A 22,228-nucleotide genomic window follows, 5' to 3' on the forward strand; every position below is an offset into this window, starting at 1 on the left:
GCAGCCTGGGTATGCCATAGGTGCTTCGTAAATGTATTAATGAATGGATAAATGAAAGAACCCAGCAAAAGTCAGAGGAGGATGGTGCCAGGGAGGAAGAAGGAGTCAAGAACTGAAAAGGAGTGAGAAAAAAGTGGAGTGGAGAAAGAGGGGGATGGGTGAAAAAAAGGAGCCAGCAGTTACTGCTCAGTGGAGGATGGATAAGCCCTGACAGAGAAAAGAAAGAAGACAGCTGCAGGTTATGGGGAAAACAAAAACAAAACAAAACTGAGTGACCAGGAAGCTTTGTTTTTAAAAAGTAAAAGTGACTCATAAAGCTAATTCAGATGCTGGACATGCTAAGAGGCCCTTGACCAGAAGATGGGGATGAGAAAACGAAATGCTGAGAACCTTTGTGAACTCAGATCGAGGTATTTTTTACCGCACTGGTATGGAAAATGTACAAGGCATCTTCTTAAGACCTATACAAAGATAACAGATGAGAAGACACAAGTTTTACCTTCAGCAAGGTGACAGTTTATTTTTTATAAAATTTTTTAAAAAAAGATTTTGTTTATTCACTTGAGAGAGAAAGAGCACACAAGCAGGGGGAGCGGCAGAGGGAGAGAGGAAGAAGCAGGCTCGCCACTGAGCAGGGAGCCCAACCCAGGGCCGGATCCCAGGACCTTGGGCTCATGACCTGAGCTGAAGGTAGATGCTTAACGAACTGAACCACCCAGGCACCCTAACAAGTTGACAGTTTAATGAAGAGAGGAGTTAGGACAGGAACTCAGATAACATAATGTGAGGCAGAATGTTTCAGTGTCTCCAGAGGTACAAATCATTAGAGGGAGGAATCAGGAGACAGGAAATTCACATCAAGTCACCAGGCCCAAGAAGGCCTGTGCAGGAGAGCCATGAAGCATGGATAAGATTGTACCAGGCAGAGATGGGGGATAAAAGAGGCATATTCAAAGTGATATGATAACCCTCAGGAGGTGGGGAAGCATATGGAACAGTGAGAGGTCCAAGTGGATTGCAGCCAAGGGGGTGTGTGTGGATTGGGAGGGTGTGGAGACATGGCCAGAAAGTCTTGAAGTCACATTGTAAGGTCTTGAAAGCCTGGCTAAAGTACAGACACTGCAGGCAGGCAGGCAGGAAGCTAGTGAAGGGTTTTCTGCTGCAATTGTTCGGAGAAATAATAATACCATTAGAGACGACTCCCAGGCAGGGTGACCAGGCAGAAAGGGGTAAGTCAGGGCAGGGGGCAGTTTGGGGGTGTTAACACATCAGACAATCAGAAAATCTGGCCAGAGATAATGGCTGAGTTCTCTCCTGAGAGCACAGACAGCAGAAGGTTCTGGTCATTTCCTCAGGGGATAGGGAAGAAGGAAGAATGAGAGCACAAGGTGAGCCAAAGAGCCAAGGAGGAAGGACGCCAACAGCCAGGCGGGGTACAAATTTCAGTGAAGAAGTTATAGCCGTGCCTGAGAACCCCAGTCTTGGTTTGGGAATGTGGGAGTTTGAATCCCAGGGGCCGAACTAGTCATGATTACCACAGGGACTTCAAAGAGTTTTTGAGTCTGTTTGTTTCCTCATCTGCGAAATGGGCGTGATTTCTATCTTCAAGGAACCAGAGCATCCTCCCGGGATAAAGCTGGGTGTACGCAGTAGGAGCCAGGGGGTGAACGGGGCGGACAGGAGCAGCAGCTGCAGAGATTCAGGGCTTGAGGAGCCTCTGGAAATGGAAGCGGGGACGCTCTGCAAGCCCAACATTTAGGCCGGATTGCTGACCGCCCTGCGAAGGGAATGGGTGAGCGGGCCTCGCCCCGGGGCACTGCCCTTTCGCCTACGCCTCCATCCCGCAGCGCCTCCCGCCCTCCCGCCGACCGGGAGCCCGACGCGCATGCGCCTCCCGGCGCCCCAGCCCGGCTTTCCACGTTTCACTTCCCTCCCTTTTCCTCCCCAGCGGCCGCTCCACCGCCACGATTGGCCGACGGGCCTCCTCGCTTCGGCCAATAGGCGCGGCCCTCTCGCCCCCGTGTTACTGGGTAGAACAAAACAAAAACAAACAGAGCGAGAGGGGGCAGAGGCGCTCGGAGGCGGCGGCGGACGCTGAGCAGCGGGGTCTGGGCCGGCGGACGCGGACCCGGGCGAGCGGCGGCGGCGGCGGCCCGAGGGGTCAGTACCAGCGGGGCGGCCCGCGCGCCCGGAACGACTGCGCCCTCTCCCCAGCCTCGACCCTCCTCGGAGGCAGCCGCACGTTGGGCGGGGGCGGGGGCGGGGGCGGGGGGGCGCGGCCGGGTGGGCCGGGGTCCGGCCGCCTCCCCCGAGCCGGGCTAGCAGGGCCGCAGGCGCCCCGACGCCCCGGGCAGCGGAGGGCGGGCCCCGGCCCCCGGCCCCCGGCCCCCGCCCCGGCCCCCGGCCCCCGCCCCGGCCCCGGCCCCCCGCTCCCTCCTCCCTCCCAGGCCGGGGCCCCGAGCGCCGCGGCGCGGGCCCGCCCCCTCCGGGACCCGCTCCCGGACCCGCTCCCGGACCCGCTCCGCGCTCGGCCGGGTGCGCGGGGCTCCAGCCAGCCTCGGGCCGCCCCTCGCCCCCGCGGACGCCGCGTTTTCATTTTCATTCTGAGAGGGGACGTTGGGAGGCGTGTTTGTGGCCTGCCCGGGTCCTGCGGGGAGGGTTCGCGCCCTCCCCGGGGCCCTCCCTCCCCGGAGCGGCCCCCGGCCCGGCGGCCCCAGCGCCTGGCCCGCGCTCCGGAGCCCAGGCCCCGGCGCTTCGGGGCGGGCCTGGACCCGGGGCCGCGGGGACCCGCTGCGGGGGGGCGGGGGGCGGACGCGTGCGGACCTCGGGCGAAGGGTCGCTGCTTTAGTTGAAGTCAAACCGCCCAGAGACAACAAAGACGGGAAGAGAGGCCTCTTTCTGTGAAACGCAGGCCGTGGCTGCTGCAGTCGTCAATTTGGTGCTGCAGGGCCCGCGAGGAGGGGTCGTGACCCGCCCCCCCCCCCCCCCCCCCCCCGGAGCTTCAGAACCTGTCTGCGGACCGGCCCGTGGCTCCCGCGCCCCTGCCCTTGGGAGAACTGGCTGTGCCACCGGCACCTGTGCAGCAGGCTCTGCAGTGATGAAAACCACCCCAAAAACGCAGCTTCGTGTGGAAGGAAGAGTCGCAGCTTATTTTTACTTGTATTTTTACCGATAAGTTTTAGAATTTTGGCCTTCTTACTAATGTGAGGTTTTTTTTAAAGAAACCACCATATACTTTTCTAAAAGGGGAGCACTGCATATGTGTTCCAAATTTGATGGTTCGTGTTTATGCCCTTAACCTTCCTTCATTATAGATTTCTTCAATTCCTTACCATCTCAGCTGGGATCTTTGAATTATATTTTGATTGGTGGGTTTTTTTTTTTTTCTTTTTCTTGTAGTGATGAGAAAGGAAAAATAGTTGCTGGGAGTGCAAAAATAAATGACACTTTGGTATTTTCTGCGCTGCTTGCTTTTTGCATCATTATGGTTAAATACTTTTAGCTGATTTTATTTTAAGTTGCTAATTAGCTGTGATTGTAGCCCTGGAATGAATACAAATAATTTCCTGGTTTACATATGGCCTAAACTTGACTCCAGAACTGTCAGAGTGGTTTATGAAGTATATTTCAGGAAACAGATTTTGGGGGTGGGAGGGTGGGAAGGTGAGGCTCTGTCTTTTAGGAAATGTGATGGCATTTGAATGCTGATAGTGTGTTTCTGTAAAACACATTGAAGAAATGAAAACTGTTTAATGTTAGCCTTAATTTTGTCCAACTTCTAAGCATACTTTTCTTGTTGAAAATTTTATTGTTTAGTTTTAAGGATATGGTGCTTAGAGGTTTTGCTTTTTGCTTTTGCTAAGTTTGGGGCCAAAAATCTAATGGATTGTTGAGTAAACTGGAAAAAAGCTCCACTACTTTGAAGAGAGGAGAAACATGCAATATATCTTTATTTTTCTCTAAATTCTTAAAATGTCTGTGTTGCTATCAAATGTGACTGAGTTCTTGATTGTGTTATCATTGCCTAAGGACACAGGGCTATTTATTTATTTATTTATTTATTGTTAGGATTACTTAATAAAAACATGTGCTAGGTTGTAGGTGATAGTTAGACCTAATAATTTTCTTACCTGGTTGAATGGCTTTTGCGTAGTTGTTTAAAAAATATTTTTAGTGTTTGGAAAGTAGTATTGAAAGATTTGATGTAATAAGAGTCTATGTTTTAATAAGCTTCTGTCTGAAAAAGAATCTTGTGGGATATTAAAATCTTGTATTGAACTTGTGTAAACAGTAATGGATTGAGAAGGTCTGGGTTCTGGTTCTTGGATTGAGCAGCTGTCTCTCTTTGGACAGGTCACCTGCCTTCTCTGAATTTGTTTAGTTGTGTGCAAGGTGAAGTAAATACCTTAAGGTTGCTCTGAGAGGTACATGAAATAATGCATGTAAAATTCTCTGAATTATAAGAGGCTTTATAAACATCAGTTATAATTTCATTTCCTTTATTAGCCAGGTTCTGTAGAAAGTATTCTCTCAAAAATTATACTTGCATCAAATATGAAAAAGACTTTTTAATGTAACTAGTTTAAAAAGCTCATATACACATCATAGGACATTTTTACTTTCCTGTATAACATGTAACTCATACTGAAATGAAACATGGCATTTTCAAACATGAAAAAGACTAAATGCTTAGGTTTGCAAGCTATTTTTGTTTATATATATATCTCTATATACATATCTTTTAAGGTTCATTTTTTCCCCCTAAATCCAGAGTTGGAAATTTATGATACTGAAAGTCGTTATATAGAATGACAGAAGTCTGTTTATTCTGAGTAGAATTAGAGCGATCTCACCATTTTCTTAACTTCTGAAGTGGTATGATAGTATGCTGGTAGCCTAAAGATTATGCCACATTAGGAAGTTGATCATTTTAGCATTAAGGTGTGTTTATTTTTGTTTTACAAAATAATACTCTTTTCTGGATTAAAGGACTATAAACTTTTAAAATGTTAAAATAGTATATATTAAGGGATTTAAAAGTCAGTTGAGGGGTGCCTGGCTGGCTTAGTCAGTGGAGCATGTGACTCTTGATTTCTTCAGTCATGAGTTCGAGCTCCACGGTGGAGGTAGAGTTTGCTTAAAAAAAAAAGTCAGTTGAGTCCCCAGGAGGCATCATATGTTATTATTCTAAAATGACATCTATAACACTAGGTTATGTTATATTGGAAATATATGCTTTCTTGTAATTATTTTATTGGTCATTTCATTAATTTGTGCATTTAATATCTTGAAAGCACACAGCTAGTGAAATGTAATTATAAATGAATAGGAGGGTTTATATCTAACCTATATGACTTGAACGGATTGATGCTTAAGTACTATAAGCAACTTTAAAAAATAGTTACAGAGAGATTCTAAAATCATATTTGGTTATACCTTCTGGTATTAGTTTTCATGAAAACATTTTGATGGTCTTTTAAATAACATTAGATTTATATCACTAAGTTAAATAAAAGAACTGATTTCATCAAAACCTTCAGCATCAGTAATTTTTAAGCCATTTTGAAACTGAGGTCTAAAATACTGAAAAGCTAATGCCATTCTATTTATTTCTTTTTTAAAGGCAAGGCTTTTTTGTTTTTGTTTTTTAAAGAGACTCAGGAGGTGCCTGGCTAAGTCAGGATTGTAAATTTGAGACCCATATTGGATGTAGAAGTTACTTAAAAATAAAATGTTTAAAAAAATTTAAAGATTTAAAAAAGAATGGTTTTTCAGATTATGAAAATAATACTCTTATGAAAACACCATTTACAAAAATTTCTCCCAGACTTTAGTCTTGTAACTGTAATTATGGACACCTAAGTGATGAAATGACAGACCTATCCGCCTTCAGATATGTTGTAGTGTGAAAAATTTAACAGTCATGTGAAATGCTTGATTAAAACTGTTGCTTGCAAAAAAAAAAAAAAAAAACCCCAAAAAACAAAACAAAAACTGTTGCTTGCATTTTATAATTGTTCTTATAGTTCATCTGTAGTGAGCTATCCAATATTACATAAGATTAATTATGAGGCCTGGTAGCCCTAAAGAACTTGGGAGTATGTATATACTGCTTTAATTTGAAATAAACCCGTATAGTAAATACATCTTTTACTTCCAAGTTAAAGAGATGCTTTGGCACATTCAGAAATATGGGCGGATTTTTTGGACACATATACTTGTCAGGAAGATTGAAACCAAATGTTAATTGTGGTAAACTATTTTTCAAAGAGCTCTTTTTTGAAAAATGAAATTATGGTCTGATTTTTTTTACAGTGTGACTAAGTAAAATTCAATTTACATTAATTATGTCAGTTTGGACAACATTGAAACTTTTTTCTTTTTAAGGAAATAGATCCCAAGGGAAGACTTCCAATAGGAATTTAATCAGTGCAAGTAACATTAAAGAACGATGGATGTAGAAAATGAGCAGATACTGAATGTAAACCCTGCAGGTATGTAAGAATATTTTGAACCTTGACTATATTGTGAGCATATGTGAGGCCCTACAAAATTTTGAGAAAATACAGTATTAAAACCATCTTTACTTGAAAAAGGCATCTTAATCATGCTACAAGAATGCAAGTTATATTTTTGAGATTGTTTGTGATTCCTATTTTTATAGAAATTCTTCATGTGTTCTTAATTTTTCTGCCCATCCTTTCACATTCCATACCTTCTTATTCTCCACTATTTATAATAAACTATGTATGGTACATAGTGGAGAAGAATAGTGAACCTGTTCATTAATATTTTCAAATGAGCTAATGATTTCTACAATATAAATTACTACTGGTATCTTTGGTCTCTTTCCTAATAATTTATATATTACCGATGGTATTTTTCTTGATTTTCCATGATACTTCAATAGCACATTATCATAAAATTGGTTTTGTGGAATAGATGTTAATATTTATTTATTTATTTATTTATTTATTTATTTATTTATTTATTTATTTATTTGATTTTATTTTTATTATTTATTCATGAGAGACAGAGGGAGAGAGAGAGGCAGAGACACAGGCAGAGGGAGAAACAGGCTCGTGCAGGAAGCCCGACATGGGACTCGATCCTGGGATCCCATGATCGCACCCTGGACTGAAGGTGGCGCTAAACCACAGGGCTGCCCTGTGGAATAGATGTTTAAATGTTGAGTAACTTCAGGCAACTTAAAATGTATTTCTAACTTTCAGAATAATCTTTGTAGAGTTAATTAGGATTTTGTAATATTCTGAATAGTAAGAGCTTTTCCTGTTGGTATATTTTAGATAATTCTTTGCTGTATAATTTTATTAGTATTGAAAAGATCTTCTTGTGATTTAAATATACTTACCATATTTCATTTTTTAATATTGTAGTAGTTTTATTTTTTTCAGTGACTCTAATTCAGTGTGTACAAATTATATAGTTTTCTTTGATCTGAACCGACACTTTGAAACGTCTTTGCCATTTTGTATTTACAAACCTGATTTAAAGTGTGGTAGGAGGGCACCTGGGTGGCTCAGCGGTTGAGCATCTGCCTTTGGCTCGGGTCATGATCCCGGGGTCCTGGGATCAATTCCCACATCGGGCTTCCCACGGGAAGCCTACTTTTCCCTCTGCCTATTGTCTCTGCCTCTCTCTGTGTGTCTCTCATGAATAAATTAATAAAATCTTTAAACATAGTTTTTTAAAAAAATGTGTGGTAGGAAATTATAGTTGAAAAAAATTACTGCAATAATTAATGATTATTTTGGTGCTGTTATAAACAATAGCTATATGAGTTCTTGTTTTTTAGGGTTATAAATGGGTATCATGTCCCTGCTTCACTGAAGTGGGGATGGTAAGAATATATTTGAAGAATGTATTTCACATATACATAATTACTGATTTTTTGCACTGCCCAGTACAATAGCTACTAGCCACATGTGGCTCTTGCACACTTGAAAAGTCACTTGTCTGAATTGAGATGTACTATAGGTACAAACACATTCTAGATCTTGAGACTTAGTATGAATGAAATACCTCATTAACTTTTTATATTAACTCTGTGTTCAGTCTGTAATAGATCTAGTTGATTAAATCAAATATATTAAAAATTGATTTTGCCTGTTTCTTTTTAATATGGATACTGGGAAATTTAAAATTACACATTTGGCCTGCATTATATTTCTGTGAGACAGCACGATTCTAAATTTTACATATTTTGCTTTCTGTATATAACAAGTTCTAGTTCTTTAACCCTGTTCTTGATGCCTCTGACCAGAACTGCCTTAATATAAAGGACTTGTAGTTCTTTAATACTTGAATGAGCCTAAGACAGATCTTTGCTACAAATTCCTCCTGTAGCAAATAGTCCAAATCAGACTAGCCTATTAACTTCAACTTTTACTTTGACCAGCTCTGTTACTTTGGGGAAGTAGATTATTTGCTCTGACCTTCAGTTTTCTCATATGTAAAACTGGGGTACAAATGCCCTCTCAATAGGTTTATTGTTAGGATTCAGTGACATCATAGTGTGTGTGTCATGCCCATAGCACATATTTTGTATGTAACTAATGAAAATGTGCTAATATTATCAATTATAATTATGCCAATCAATGGACCATTAATAGAAAATTTGATTGTTTGGTACTGTTATACTATAAGTTAGATTGATTACTACTGAGATACCAGAGAATTTAAAGATTTTTATTTATTCATGAGAGACAGAGACGTAGGCAGAGGGAGAAGCAGACTCCCAGCAAGGAGCCCCACATGGGACTTGATCTTGGGCCCTCTGGATCACACCCTGAACCGAAGGCAGGCGTTCAACTGCTGAGCCACCCAGGTGTTTCAGCCTACCCCCCTTTTTTCTTTTTCTTTTTTTTTAAGATTTTTGTTTATTTATGATACCAAAGAATTTAGAAGGGGAATTCGTACACAGTGGAAAACAATTTTGAAGTCACTGCCATTATGTACTCAGGTTTTTTATTTTTGCATTTTGGTTTTCTTAAAGTCAGATCAATAGTGGTTTATGGAAGCTAAAACTTAGGTAAATAAGGGGCACCTGGGTGGCTCAGTTGGTTAAGTGCAAATGACGCCTGACTTCAGCTCAGGTCATGATCTCAGGATTCTGGGATTGAGTCCCGCGCATTGGGCCCTGTGCTCAGTGGGGAGTCTGCTTGAGGATTTCTCTCTGTTTCCACACGCTCCACCACCACTCATATGTACACTTTCTCTATCTCAAATAAGTTAATCGTTAAAAAACCAGATAAATATGAGTAGCAAAATACAAAAGAGTAATTGATAGAAACATGGGTTAAAAATTATAAGATCTGTGGCGCCTGGGTGGCTCAGGTGGTTAAGCATCTGCCTTCGGCTCAGGTCGTGATCCCAGGGTCCTGGGATCAAGCCTCGCATCAGCTCCCTGCTCAGAGGGGAGTCTGCTTCTCCTTCTCCCTCTGCCCATCCCCCCACCACCTTGTTCATGCTTGCTCTGTCACTCTCTCAAATAAATAAATAAAATCTTTAAAAAAAATTATAAGTTCTAACAGATAAAATATATCTAAATATATTCTGCTGCAGTCATACAAACATACTTGGAAGGATATTAAAATAGTTGAAATGGCAGCCCAGGTGGCTCAGCGGTTTAGCGCTGCCTTCAGCCCAGGGCATGATCCTGGGGACCTGGGATTGAGTCCCACGTCAGGCTCCCTGCATGGAGCCTGCTTCTCCCTCTGCCTGTGTCTCTGCCTCCACCTCTCTCCCCCTATCTCCCCCTTTCTCCCCCCCCCGCCTCCCCCTCCCTTCCCCTTCTCCCCCTCCCTCTCTGTATCTCTCATGAATAAATAAAATCTTAAAATAGTTGAAATGAAACTCAATTGTGGCCAATATGTTGAAATTGAATGCTTTAGTACTCCAAGTGACAGCTTAAAGCATTTCATTATAATTTAAGTCCTTTATCTTCTGGACGAGTTTGGTGGTTTGCTGTCATAGAATAATGAAAGCAGTATGTTACAGGTAAATATGTAATACTTTCATCACTTGCATGCTCTTGAAATTCCATCTAACTTGTCTCATCTCTGGTCTTTTTTGCTCCTTCCTCTTCTTGTTTTCTCTTTTAATAATCACTCCCTTGTCCTGTCTCTTTAGCTGTCACTACTCTGCTCTACTCTAGTTCTGTATTTTTTACAGTTGCAGTCATCTGAGATTTAAATGTGGATTTGAATCCTGGCCACAGTCTTTTTTTAGATATGTAACTTTTCTGTGAAACATCTTCCATCTGTAAATTGAAGATAAACAGTTTTATTTTGGAGCTTCATGAAGATTATAGACCATATATGTAAAGTGCCTAGCATAGAACCTGGTATCTAGTAGTAACAAGGATGATGATAATGAAAAAAGAAGTTGCATTACGGCTACGACTACTACTGCTACTAGTAGTTGTAGTAGTTAATGATGATTGTGATGATGTCGCAAACTCACTCTCTAACTCTGACTTCCTGTCTTAGTCTAAAAACTTTTAAGATTTCATTTCATGCTTCTTTAGTCTGTTTAAAAGCTCTTTTTGATTTCATTGTAACTTTACCCCCAAATTATTACCCTTGATTTTTTTCAGTTAGTGAATGAATTTATTGCAAGATTTTCTTAGCTGCTTTTCTATTTTGTACTTTCTTTTTTTCCTAATCTGTATTCCTTTCTCAGACTAATCCCCCTATCACTATCTATGATATCAAATTTAAGCTCTGACTGTTTGAATGTGAGAGTGGTCAGCAGTTATTCAGATGATGTAAGCAGGGGCAAGATCATGAAGGATCTTAAGTTACAAAGTAATGAATTTAAGTTTTATTTTGACCTAGTAGAAATACCTTCAAAGGGTTTTCAGCGGGGGCCTGTTTTAGAAAATCAGTTTTCATGCAGTTTGAGAATGGTTTGAAGATTGAAGGCATAGAGACTATTTAGAAGACTAATGATGTAATTGGACTCTACTTAATTATGTTTTTTATTACCACAGTGTTTGTTCTTTTATACTTTCTGTCAAGAATTACAAATATTTTAACACGTCTATGTTTTTTATAGATTGATTTAAGAAATTTTAAGTTTCAACATATTATCTTAAGATGTGTTAAAGCCTATACACATAGACTTGACATAGTCTAATTACATTTAGAGATATGTAAGACCATTTGAGGGATTCAGCTCTGACTTGAGTTAGCCACAATGAACAGAACTCTGACTCAAGGGTAACTAATTCAGTAGCTTGTTGACATAGAAAGTTTTCAGGGCAAAGCCAAAGTCTTCATGCCATTGATCTCCATGGACATTTGAATTGATAGTATGAAGGATACTCTATTAGTTGCTGAGGGTCCAGAGAAGTACAGGTAAAGGCATGGCTCCTCTTTTGAGGCTTATGACTTATTTGGAAAAGTAAGACTGCTACATAAATAGAAATAACAAAGTGTTTCCATGATTAGGTAAATGAATGGTGTGTGGGCATTAGTATTCTTGTGGCTAGAATTGTTAGGAAAGTTTTTATGGAGGTAAAATAACTTGAGTATATCCTAAAGGATTTTGATAAGTGAAAAGAGCAGTGGGGATGACATTCTAAATGAGACCATTGGGGTATCCCTGGGTGGCTTAGCGGTTTGGCGCCTGCCTTTGGCCCAGGGCACGATCCTGGAGTCCTGGGATCGAGTCCCACATTGGGCTCCCTGCATGGAGCCTGCTTCTCCCTCTGCCTGTGTCTCTGCCTCTCTCTCCCCCTATGTCTATCATGAATAAATAAATAAAATCTTAAAAAAAAATAAATGAGACCATTGGAAACTCCAATTATGTTGCTATTTTTCAGGGAATAATGTACAAATCTTACATAGGCTGGAAGATTTTCCGAGTATGATAAGTAATATAAGTCAAGCTTCTAGAAGTGAATTAGAGCTTTGAAAGCAAACTTTATTTTTTTTTTTCAAGCTTTATTATTGAAAGCAGTGAATCCTCAACAATTCAGCTCAGTAATCATATGTGATCATTTATTTGCCAAATACCTTTCAGGCTCTTTGAATTAGTAATATTTCAACTGTCTGTAGTTAATCAGGAGATGTTTGGCACATTATTTAAATACTCTCAGCCTTAGTTTCCTTATCAGTATTAATGATCCTGTATGTAACAATTAGCTCTCAAACTTGTGGGTAAATGACAAAGCATCCAGCACAATGCCTGGTAAATGATAGTAGGCATTCTGTAAATATTTATCTTTCTTCTTTCAGGATTCTTAGTATTTTCTTACTATCTCCAATTACTTAACTCTCTTAGCTCACAAAAGTCTAAATATGGTTGTATATTAACATAGATGTTATTTTCTAAACATGTGAGATAACATGCTTTCATTAAACTCTGTTCATTAAAATTCACTGTCTTAGTTTACTTTCTATGATAATGTAACAAGCAGTCCTGTTTAGTTGTCATTTATTAGAGGGAATCATATGAAATTGCCAATATGTGAGTTACTGACCTAAAAAATAGTAATTTCATGTGCTTCAACTAATATAACTTGTAATGATAACTGGTATAACAGTGGATGATTAAAGTACTTATGTAGAAAAAGTACTTATGTAGAAAAAAAAAGTACTTATGTAGAATTTTCTTTTTTCATTTTCCTTTTTAAGATCCTGATAATTTAAGCGACTCTCTCTTTTCTGGTGATGAAGAAAATGCTGGGACTGAGGAAATAAAAAATGAGATCAATGGAAATTGGATTTCGGCATCCTCCATTAATGAAGCTAGAATTAATGCCAAGGCAAAAAGGCGCCTGAGGAAAAACTCATCCCGGGACTCTGGCAGAGGCGATTCAGTCAGTGATAATGGAAGCGAAGCCCTTAGAAGTGGAGTAACTGTACCAACCAGTCCAAAGGGAAGGTTGCTAGATAGGCGATCCAGATCTGGGAAAGGAAGAGGACTACCAAAGAAAGGTTGGTATATTCCATGTCTGAGGAAACAAATAGAAAACAGTATAGCTGGTTCTTTACATGATGGTTTCCTTGTTCCAGGAATGTAAGAAACTTAAACAATGATAATGCAAGATTTTATGATTTATGTATATTTTTACAAAGTAATCTGAAGACCATCCCACATTTTCCTTAAATTGAGTGATTTTTCGGAGGAGATTATTTTTTGGAACAGAACTTTATTATTTTCACAAAATACACATGGGTTTTTTTTGTACAGTTAGGAATTGTACATGTGTTCTCTAACTTGCTTGAAAGTAGGGTCAGAAATTCATCATACCTGGGGCACCTGGCTAGCTCAGTCAGTGGAGTATGTCACTCTTGATCTTGGGGTCATGAATTTGAGTCCCTCATTGCAGGTAGAGATTACTTAATAAACAAAAGTTTAAAAAATTGATCATACCTATTATCTAATGAATGTAATTATGTCCTTTTTAAAGAATACATGATAAATATAAATTAGATAAATATAAATTAGATTGGTAATAACTGAAACAGAATTTTAATGATTTCGTAGATCCAAGTTCCAAGTTTGTTCGTTCTTTTCTTACTATCCATCCTTTCATTCATTCAATGTAATTTATTACAAGATTTTATTTTTTAAGTAATCTTTATTACCTAACATGGGGCTTGAACCTGTAACTCCAAGATCAAGAAGAGTTGCATGCTCTACCAAGTGAGCCAGCCAGGTTGTAGTATCTTTTGGAAACTATAGTAGACTGGTCTATTTCACTGCCATGTCTAGTGCCTGGAGTAGTGATGAGCAGTTGTAGATACTTAAGTATTTGTTGATGAGGGATGTTAGCTTTGGTCTGTGGTAGGATTTTGATACAATTTGGGGATTTCACAGCTTCTGAATGGTGTGAACTTCAATTTATAGCCTAGGATTCATGTAAAATGTTTTTGTGATTGGTCAAAAACTTTTACTCTTGCTGAATGACTCTATAACCATTGGTTGGATCAGAATGAATCCTAGTAATCAGATTCTGTTTTGCTCTAGTCTTGGTATAACTACAACCTCAAAGAAATTGGTGATACTGGAAAGTTCTTAAAAAATTATACAATCTATTAAGCGTTATAAAAATACTTCAATAAGTTTTTGTAGACAAACCACCTTGAAAATTGGAATTGTTAAACTTCAGCTGGTCAGTTTGTATATAGAAGGACAGAGAAAGGGCAACTCAGGTGGCTCAACAGCTTGGTGCTGCCTTCAGCCCAGGGTGTGATCCTGGGGACCCGGGGATCAAGTCCCATGTCAGGCTCCCTGCATGGAGCCTGCTTCTCCCTCTGCCTCTCTCTCTCTGTCTCTGTCTCTCTCATGAATAAATAAATAAAATCTTAAAAAAAAAAGTACAGAGAAAATGATCAGTGCAGTTAATGCTTAAATAGCTTAGTTGTTCATAACATTGCTAGTTGTCAAGGGTAGTTAATATGTATTATTACATTTAAAAAGTATTTAACATTGAAAAAACAAAAAAAAAAACAAAAACAAAAAAACCCAAAACATTGAAAAAACAGAGTGGAAACTGTGCTTTGTCAAATAATTTCTCCTTTATTGAGTTTTCTATGCCACCTCTTATTGGCCCAACGTGTTTCTTTTTGTTTTGGTCTTATGAAATGTCAAATAAAATTTAGAGTTCAGCTATATCATCACATCCCGTGGGGTCCCTGATAATAGTTATTTTTCTGATTTTTGTTTTGTTTTTGCTTTCATTTTAAAGCATCTGCCTTTTTAGTTTTAACTGTAAGCTATTTCAACTCAATGTTTTAGAAATATGTTATATTTAATAATTACTGAAAAAGCAGGGATTAGAGAAAAAAGAGGTTTAAAGTATAACTCAACTGGAAAAAACTGGAACAGAAATTACAGTTTTTAAACTATTATTTAATATCTGAATATCTAGAATTATTTCAGATTTCAATAAAAATTTATGAACTATGAAGTTTTGGTCTTTTCTTTCTCATTTCTAAACTTTTTCAGGTGGTGCAGGAGGCAAAGGTGTATGGGGTACACCCGGACAGGTGTATGATGTGGAAGAGGTGGATGTGAAAGATCCTAACTATGATGATGACCAGGTATCCATGTCTTTTTTTTTTTTAATCTGTGTTTAAAATACAATTTTTTTGACTTTAGGTCTGTAGTTTATTCATACATTTGTCAAATCATACATTCTGTATCTGTACTTGGTGCCTGTCACATTATGTATATATGATTTATAGTGTGTGTGTGTATATATGTGTATACACATACATTAGTGTATCTAAATCATACATACACTCAGTACTTTCAGAGTTTTAGGTAAATTTTGGATTAGGAAACCAAATTAACTGATATATGCATAATTTTCACTTCATTTCTGAAGTCAAAAGTAGGTCTTTACCGATTCATGTAGGATTATTGGATTGACTTTTTTTAAAAAAGATTTTATTAATTTTGGTGGGAGCTGGAGTGGGGGGAGAATGGGTATGAGTGGGGGGAGGGACAGAGGGAGAAGCACATTCTCTGTTGAGCAGGGAGCCTGATCAAGGTTCAGTCCCAGGCCCCTGGGGTCATGGCCAAAGCTGAACCAGACATTTAACCAACTGAACCACCCAGGTGCCCCAAGTTGACTGTTTTTCGATAAATTCTGTTGAGGTAATACAACAGAGTTTCTTTAGTAATGATAACTGGGAAGAATGTATATTCTTTTGAACATCATAAGATTTATAGATATGAGGTTTCTTTTAAAATATTACTGTTTAGGATGGTAACTCTGTGGTAAATTTTATTTGGGATTATCTTTTTTCTACTATCTTTTTTTCAGTGTTGAGAATGTAAATTTTGTTTTTTCTTCCTTATGCTGTACCTTTTATTCCCATAACTTGCTCCTTCCATAGCTGGAGGCCCCTCCCCTCTGGCAACTGTCAGTTTGTTCTCTGGGTTTACAAGTCTGATTCTTTTTTTGTTTACTTGCTTTTGATTCCACATACGAGTGAAATCATATGGTATTTGTCTTAGCCTTATTTCACTTAGCTTATTTCACTTAGATCCAAGAGGGTGTAAATTTTTAACAGATTTTATAATGAACATATATATTTTTAATGGAAAATTTCTAACTTAGACAATAAGTAGAATAGTATAACGAAAATGCTTGTACTCATCTCCCAGCTTTACCAACTTCAATAATTAATAACTCATGGTTAATCTTGTTTTATCCTGTACCTCCATATATTTTTCCTCTTGTATCCCCCTGCATGCATTCCGCACCCCAGGCTCTGGATTATTTTGAAACAAATCCCAGACATCATGACATCTGTTTTGAAGTACTGTCTTTGCATGAAAATAACACAAGGTGATGAGAATTACAGACCGGAAATTATATTGTTTTTATTCCATATTGTTTGTATAACTATTTTAGCTAATTGTTGAACATGGAAATATTTCTAAGAGAACATGAAAAAATGTAGGACTCAAATACCATAGAATCTTTGCTAAATATTCTAATATTGTCTGAATCGTTACGTCCATTAATTTATAACTCTTTCCCTCCCAGGAGAACTGTGTTTATGAAACTGTAGTTTTGCCTTTGGATGAAACAGCATTTGAGAAGACTTTAACACCAATCATACAGGAATATTTTGAGCATGGAGATACTAATGAAGTTGCGGTAGGTTTAAAATTGGAAGTATGATTTATTTAATATAGTAAAGAAAACACTGTTAAAAGAAAAACATCATATCCAAAATGATCTTGAATCACAGAATAAGTATTTTTTTTAAAGGTTTCATTTATTCATGAGAGACACAGAGAGTAGCAGAGACACAGGCAGAGGGAGAAGCAAGCTCCCTGCGGGGAGCCTGATGTGAGACTCGATCCCGGAACTCTGGAATCATGCCCTGATCCGAAGGCAGATGCTCAACCGCTGAGCCACCCAGGCGTCCCAAGTTTAAGCATTTTCTTTTGCATAAATGAATTTCTAAGAAGTGGAGTAAAATTTCTTTAATATAGATTAGCTCTTTCTTTTTTGGCATGTGATGAGGGCTATATGCCATTTTTTCCCCTGAAAAACAGCACAGTAATATTTTAACAATTATTGTAGTTATATATTTTTATAATTTATAGTGTATAAAATAATACTAATAATTTCTAGCATCTATAGACCTTCTTAAATCTCTTTAAGGATCTCAGTTAAAAATGACTGATTTAGTTCTATTTTTTTTTTGACATTCATTTAAATGCTCAGGATTAAGATAAAATTTATCTTTGTAGTCTATCCAAAAGAAAGAGAACATAGATACAAAGATTTGAAAAAGAATATATGCAGAAACCAAGAGAAAAAGTGTATTTTTGAAACATAATTTGTAGGATGCCTGGGTGGCTCAGCAGTTGAGCGTCTGCCTTTGCCTCCGGAACTCCAGGATCAAGTCCCACATTGGACTTCCTGCAGGGAGCCTGCTTCTCCCTTTGCCTATGTCTCTGCTTCTCCCTGTGTCTCTCATGAATACATTAATAAAATCTTAAAAAAAAAAAGAAACATAATTTGCACGGGAATATTTCCTGTGTTATGAATTGTTCATAAAGTATATCTAAAAAGGTAAAATAAAGCTACCTAACTAGGATTACAGACTTGAAGTACTAAAATGGCAACTTTTTTTTTTTTTAAGATTTTATTTATTTATTCATGAGAGTGACAGAGAGAGAGGCAGAGACATCATCGGTGGAGGGAGAAGCAGGCTCCCTGCAGGGAGCCTGATGTGGGACTCAATCCCAGGACCCCAGGATCATGCCCTGAGCCAAAGGCAGATGCTCAACCACTGAGCCACCCAGGCCTTCCCCCCTTTTTTTTCAAATTGCAATTCTTTGAAGGCTTTTATGATTTTTTTTTAAATTTATTTATTTATGATCGACACGGAGAGAGAGGCAGAGACACAGGCTCCATGCAGGGAGCCAGACGTGGGACTTGATCCCAGGTCTCCAGGATCACCTGGAGGTGATCCCAGGTCTTGATCCTGGACTTGATCACCTGGACTTGATCCCAGGTCTCCAGGATCACCTGGCGCCAAAGGCAGGCGCCAAACTGCTGTGCCATCCAGGGATCCCATGAAGGCTTTTATAATTTAGACTCTTATATTTCATACTGGGCTTTCTTAGTTTGTCTGATACCATGAGATCTGATATCCTTAGATTTGTAGGATTTGAACATGAATATTTGTTGGGTTTTTCAAAGATTTTATTTATTTGACAGAGAGAGAGAGAGCACAAGCAGGGGAGTAGCAGAGAGAGAGAGGGAGAAGCAGGCTCTCTACTGAGCAGGGAGCCTGACGTGTGGCTCAATCTCAGGACCCTGGGATCATGACCTGAGCAGAAGGCAGATGCTTAACAGACTGAGCCACCCAGGCGCTCGTAAAACAAATATTCATTCAGTACATACCATGTGAAGGAATTTGTAATAGGTTTTTCTTGCCCTTCTGAAGCTTGGCCAAGTGAGGAGAAATGATATTATAAACAGATTATTAAAATAAAATGTAAAGCCTTCTGTAGTAGAGGTGGAGTTTAAGTATTATAGGGGCAGACCATTGAAATCCTATCTAGGGCAGCCCCAATGGCTCAGCAGTTGAGCATCTGCCTTTGGCCCAGGGCATGATCCTGGAGACCTGGGATCAAGTCCCACATCAGGCTCCCTGCATGGAGCCTGCTTCTCCCTCTGCCTGTGTCTCTGCCTCTCTCTCTCTCTCTCTCTCTCTCTCTCTCTCTCTCTCTCTGTCCCTCATGAATAAATAAATAAAAAATCTTAAAAAAAAAATGAAATTCTATCTACCTAGCATAGGACTAGTGGTATACTATGTATACTTATTAACTGAGTAGTACTATAAGCGCAGTGTTATGGAAGCATAAAATTGAGATGATTCTGAGCTACATAAGAGTGATTAGAAGTTTGCCAGGGTAAGATGGTTGAAGAGTTTTCCAGAAAGGAGAAGTATCCCTGTTTGTTTGTTTATTTTTTAAGATTTTATTTTTTTATTCATGAGAGACAGAGAAACAGAGATATAGGCAGAGGGAGAAGTAGGCTCCCTGTAGGAGCCTGATGTGGGACTCCATCCCAGGACATGGAGATCACACCCTGAGCGAAAGGTAGACACTCAACCACTGAGCTACCCAGGTGTTCTGAGAAGTATCATGTTTAAAGGCAGTGAGTCAGTGCAAGCACAGTTCAGGAGATGAAATTCAGTGGGAAGAAACTGTTAACAAGGACAGCATTAGGTGGCTGTGAAAATAGTTCTGGCACCCTTATAGCTGTATAACATGGTTTAAATACTTTGATAGATCTATAAGTAAAAGGGAAGGTACTCTAAGTTACTCTGAGTAACTGAGTTACAAGTTAGCCTCTAGGGACATACTGCCTATATTCAACTTCCAACTTGGCCACTCCAGCTATATGTCCTTAGCAAATACTCAATTTTTCATTACTTTGGGTATGATGATACCTCCCTGAAAGGGTTGAGTCTTAAATAAGATAATAGAAACTAAAGTGGCTGTTACAATGCTTGATACATTATATACAGTAGTTAGTATTAGCAGCTGCTATTATATTTTTAATAGGAAAATTTGACTTAATCCCAGCATTTAAAGAAATAACTTGACTTAAAAACAATGGTTTAAGATCTTCTTTTAAACTTATATGAACAGTATAAAGTAAACTTTAGTGGGAAGAGAAAACTTAGAGGAAAGGTAGACTATAAACAGCTTATGATAATATGAAATGAATCTTACCACAAATATTCATAGAAAAAATATTCCTAGAAATTAGGAACACCTGACTGGCTCAGTTGGAAGAGTATGTGACTCTTGATCTTGGGGTTGTGAGTTTGAGCCCCATATTGGTTTTGAGATTATTTAAATAAGAAAAATTTTTTAGAATTATAAGACACAGGGTTAATTAATTCCTAAAATCAAACTTATTAGCAGTATATAGCTTAATACTGTTTTAGGTATAATTCACATTCTTGAGTTCGGTGATGTTCAGATAGTTAAAGCTTGCCAAATGGATCAGCATTTAATTTATATGCATAGAAAGAAAGATGTATTTATCCTATTCTACAAAATTGACTGCTTTTCTGATTACTTCCAGAGGAAAAGGTAAGGATATATGGATAAAATCTTGAATTTTCAAAAATAAAATTATATTGAATTAAAAGCAATTGACATACTTTTTAGTTTTTTTTTTTTTTCCTTTTTTAATAGGAAATGCTAAGAGATTTAAACCTTGGTGAAATGAAGAGTGGGGTACCAGTGTTGGCAGTGTCCTTGGCATTGGAGGGAAAGGCTAGTCATAGAGAAATGACATCTAAGCTGCTTTCTGACCTTTGTGGGACAGTAATGAGCACAAATGATGTAGAAAAATCATTTGACAAATTATTGAAAGATCTACCTGAACTGGCATTGGATACTCCTAGAGCACCACAGGTTTGTATGGCTCTTCTTTTTATTCATTTTCTTCCCCACTACACTTCCAATTATAGAAATAATTCATGTTCCTAGGAAATTTTAGTAGATAAAGAGGACAAAATGACCTGTATTTTTTACCACACAAAAATAGCCCTCTGACATTTTAGTATATTTTTGTCTAGCTGTTTTTCTTTTCTTTTTCGTTTTCAAACACAGTTTTCATCATACTATAATTTTATATTTTGCTTTTCCACCCATGCTCTGTATAGTTTGTAGTTCATTGCTTTTGCTGTCTTTATATTCTCTATTATATGTGATTAAGCTATTGTATGAGCTAGGATTTCAAAAATATGTAGATTGTTCTAATTGAAGATTGAATTGGCTTGAGTGATGTTTACTATAAAAAGAATCATAAAAAAAAGAATCATAAATAAGTCTGTTCTCTTTTATAGCTTTGTGGGGAAATTAGAAAATTCATGATTTATGTTGCTGTTTAGATTCTGTCCTCAGAGCCTTATATTTTTATTAGATTTGATACATGCTGATACTATAATGTGACTTTCTGGTTTGACAATGAAAATGTGTGAAATTGCTGCTATTGACCAAAGTTTTAAATCAAGGTAGGAGTTTAATTTAGGAATAGAGTTATAGGTCAGTTAATTCTGTTTCTGTTATACTTTCCTATGACTGATGGTAGTCTGTGTAAGGTATTGAGCTATGATTCAGGTATGGACTTTTTTTTGCTTTTTATAGCAATACTCATATTAAAAACCTGATTACATAAATACATATTATAGAATTTTTGAAAAATAAAGTCAAAAGGAAGAAAGGCCAGCAAAAATAACCATTGTTAACTATTAACATTTTGGTGTTAAATCTGTTTTACTTTCTGTGGGTATGATTTTTCATGTATGATTTTTATATATCCTTGTATTTTTTGTTTTAAAAATGAAATTATACTGTATGTGCTATTTTATAAACTTCATTTTTCTTACACCATAAAATGCGGTAAATGTATTCCCTAATGACCACATAGTATACCATCTTATGTATCATTTAACCATACCCTTATTGTTGGACACTAGAGTCGTTTCTAATTTTTGTAAGCAATAATGCTATGAAAAGGAGTGCCTGGTTGGTTCAATCTGTGGAATAGGTGACTTTTGGTCTCAGGGTCATGAGCTCAAGTTTTACATTGGATGTGGAGCTGACTTTAACAACAACAAACATAAATAATTCTATGAATATACTTTTAGATAGAAACTTCTACACAAAGTTTTCTCCATACAATAAATTATTTTGATCAAAGAATTTTTGAGAAAACCTAGTCCTATGTTTTTGTTTGATTCTAGAAGAGAGTTTTCTCTTGAATTTAGGCCATTGGCTTAACAAATATTTTTGACTATACTATGTTTCAGGCAGGTATTGGGAAATTCAGTATTGAGCAAAACTGATGTATGTCTGCCCTATGGTACTTATCTTGAAGGTTAAGATGTGGGAGCATAAGCCAACCATAACTAGCAGGTGCTAAATTGATGTCTTTGAATGTTCCGACATGTCTTAGATATTGACTGTGTAATTCAGTCAGTCTTCATCATTGGTGTGTTTAGAAATTGTGTCCTGTAAAGGTTTATTTTAGGGTGTTTTATATAGCTTTTTTTTTTCTTATTGTAGTTGGTGGGCCAGTTTATTGCTAGAGCTGTTGGAGATGGAATTTTATGTAATACCTATATTGATAGTTACAAAGGAACTGTAGATTGTGTACAGGCTAGGTAAGTAAATTAATTTTCCTACTTAGAAT

At 38.2% G+C, this 22,228-nt stretch overlaps 1 protein-coding gene across 4 annotated transcripts in view; it reads left to right on the plus strand.

The window, feature by feature from the left end:
- The first annotated feature begins 2,009 nt into the window (after positions 1 to 2,009).
- PDCD4 (programmed cell death 4) overlaps positions 2,010 to 22,228 on the plus strand; it is a 28,674-nt gene continuing 8,455 nt past the window's right edge. Inside the window, exons 1-7 of one of the 4 annotated variants that reach the window (XM_038578778.1) lie at positions 2,010 to 2,160; positions 6,388 to 6,494; positions 12,663 to 12,965; positions 14,983 to 15,077; positions 16,535 to 16,648; positions 20,224 to 20,445; positions 22,102 to 22,199. In XM_038578778.1, coding sequence (XP_038434706.1) covers positions 6,452 to 6,494; positions 12,663 to 12,965; positions 14,983 to 15,077; positions 16,535 to 16,648; positions 20,224 to 20,445; positions 22,102 to 22,199 — 875 coding nt within the window. In that variant the 5' untranslated portion in view covers positions 2,010 to 2,160; positions 6,388 to 6,451. Of the gene's footprint in view, positions 2,161 to 3,046; positions 3,369 to 6,387; positions 6,495 to 12,662; positions 12,966 to 14,982; positions 15,078 to 16,534; positions 16,649 to 20,223; positions 20,446 to 22,101; positions 22,200 to 22,228 lie in introns of those variants that run through there. The other 3 variants (XM_038578782.1, XM_038578781.1, XM_038578779.1) reach the window with 3 other exon arrangements.

The sequence above is a fragment of the Canis lupus genome, chromosome 28 (genome assembly GCF_011100685.1).
Source record: "Canis lupus familiaris isolate Mischka breed German Shepherd chromosome 28, alternate assembly UU_Cfam_GSD_1.0, whole genome shotgun sequence".
Classification (NCBI taxonomy): Eukaryota; Metazoa; Chordata; class Mammalia; order Carnivora; family Canidae; genus Canis; species Canis lupus.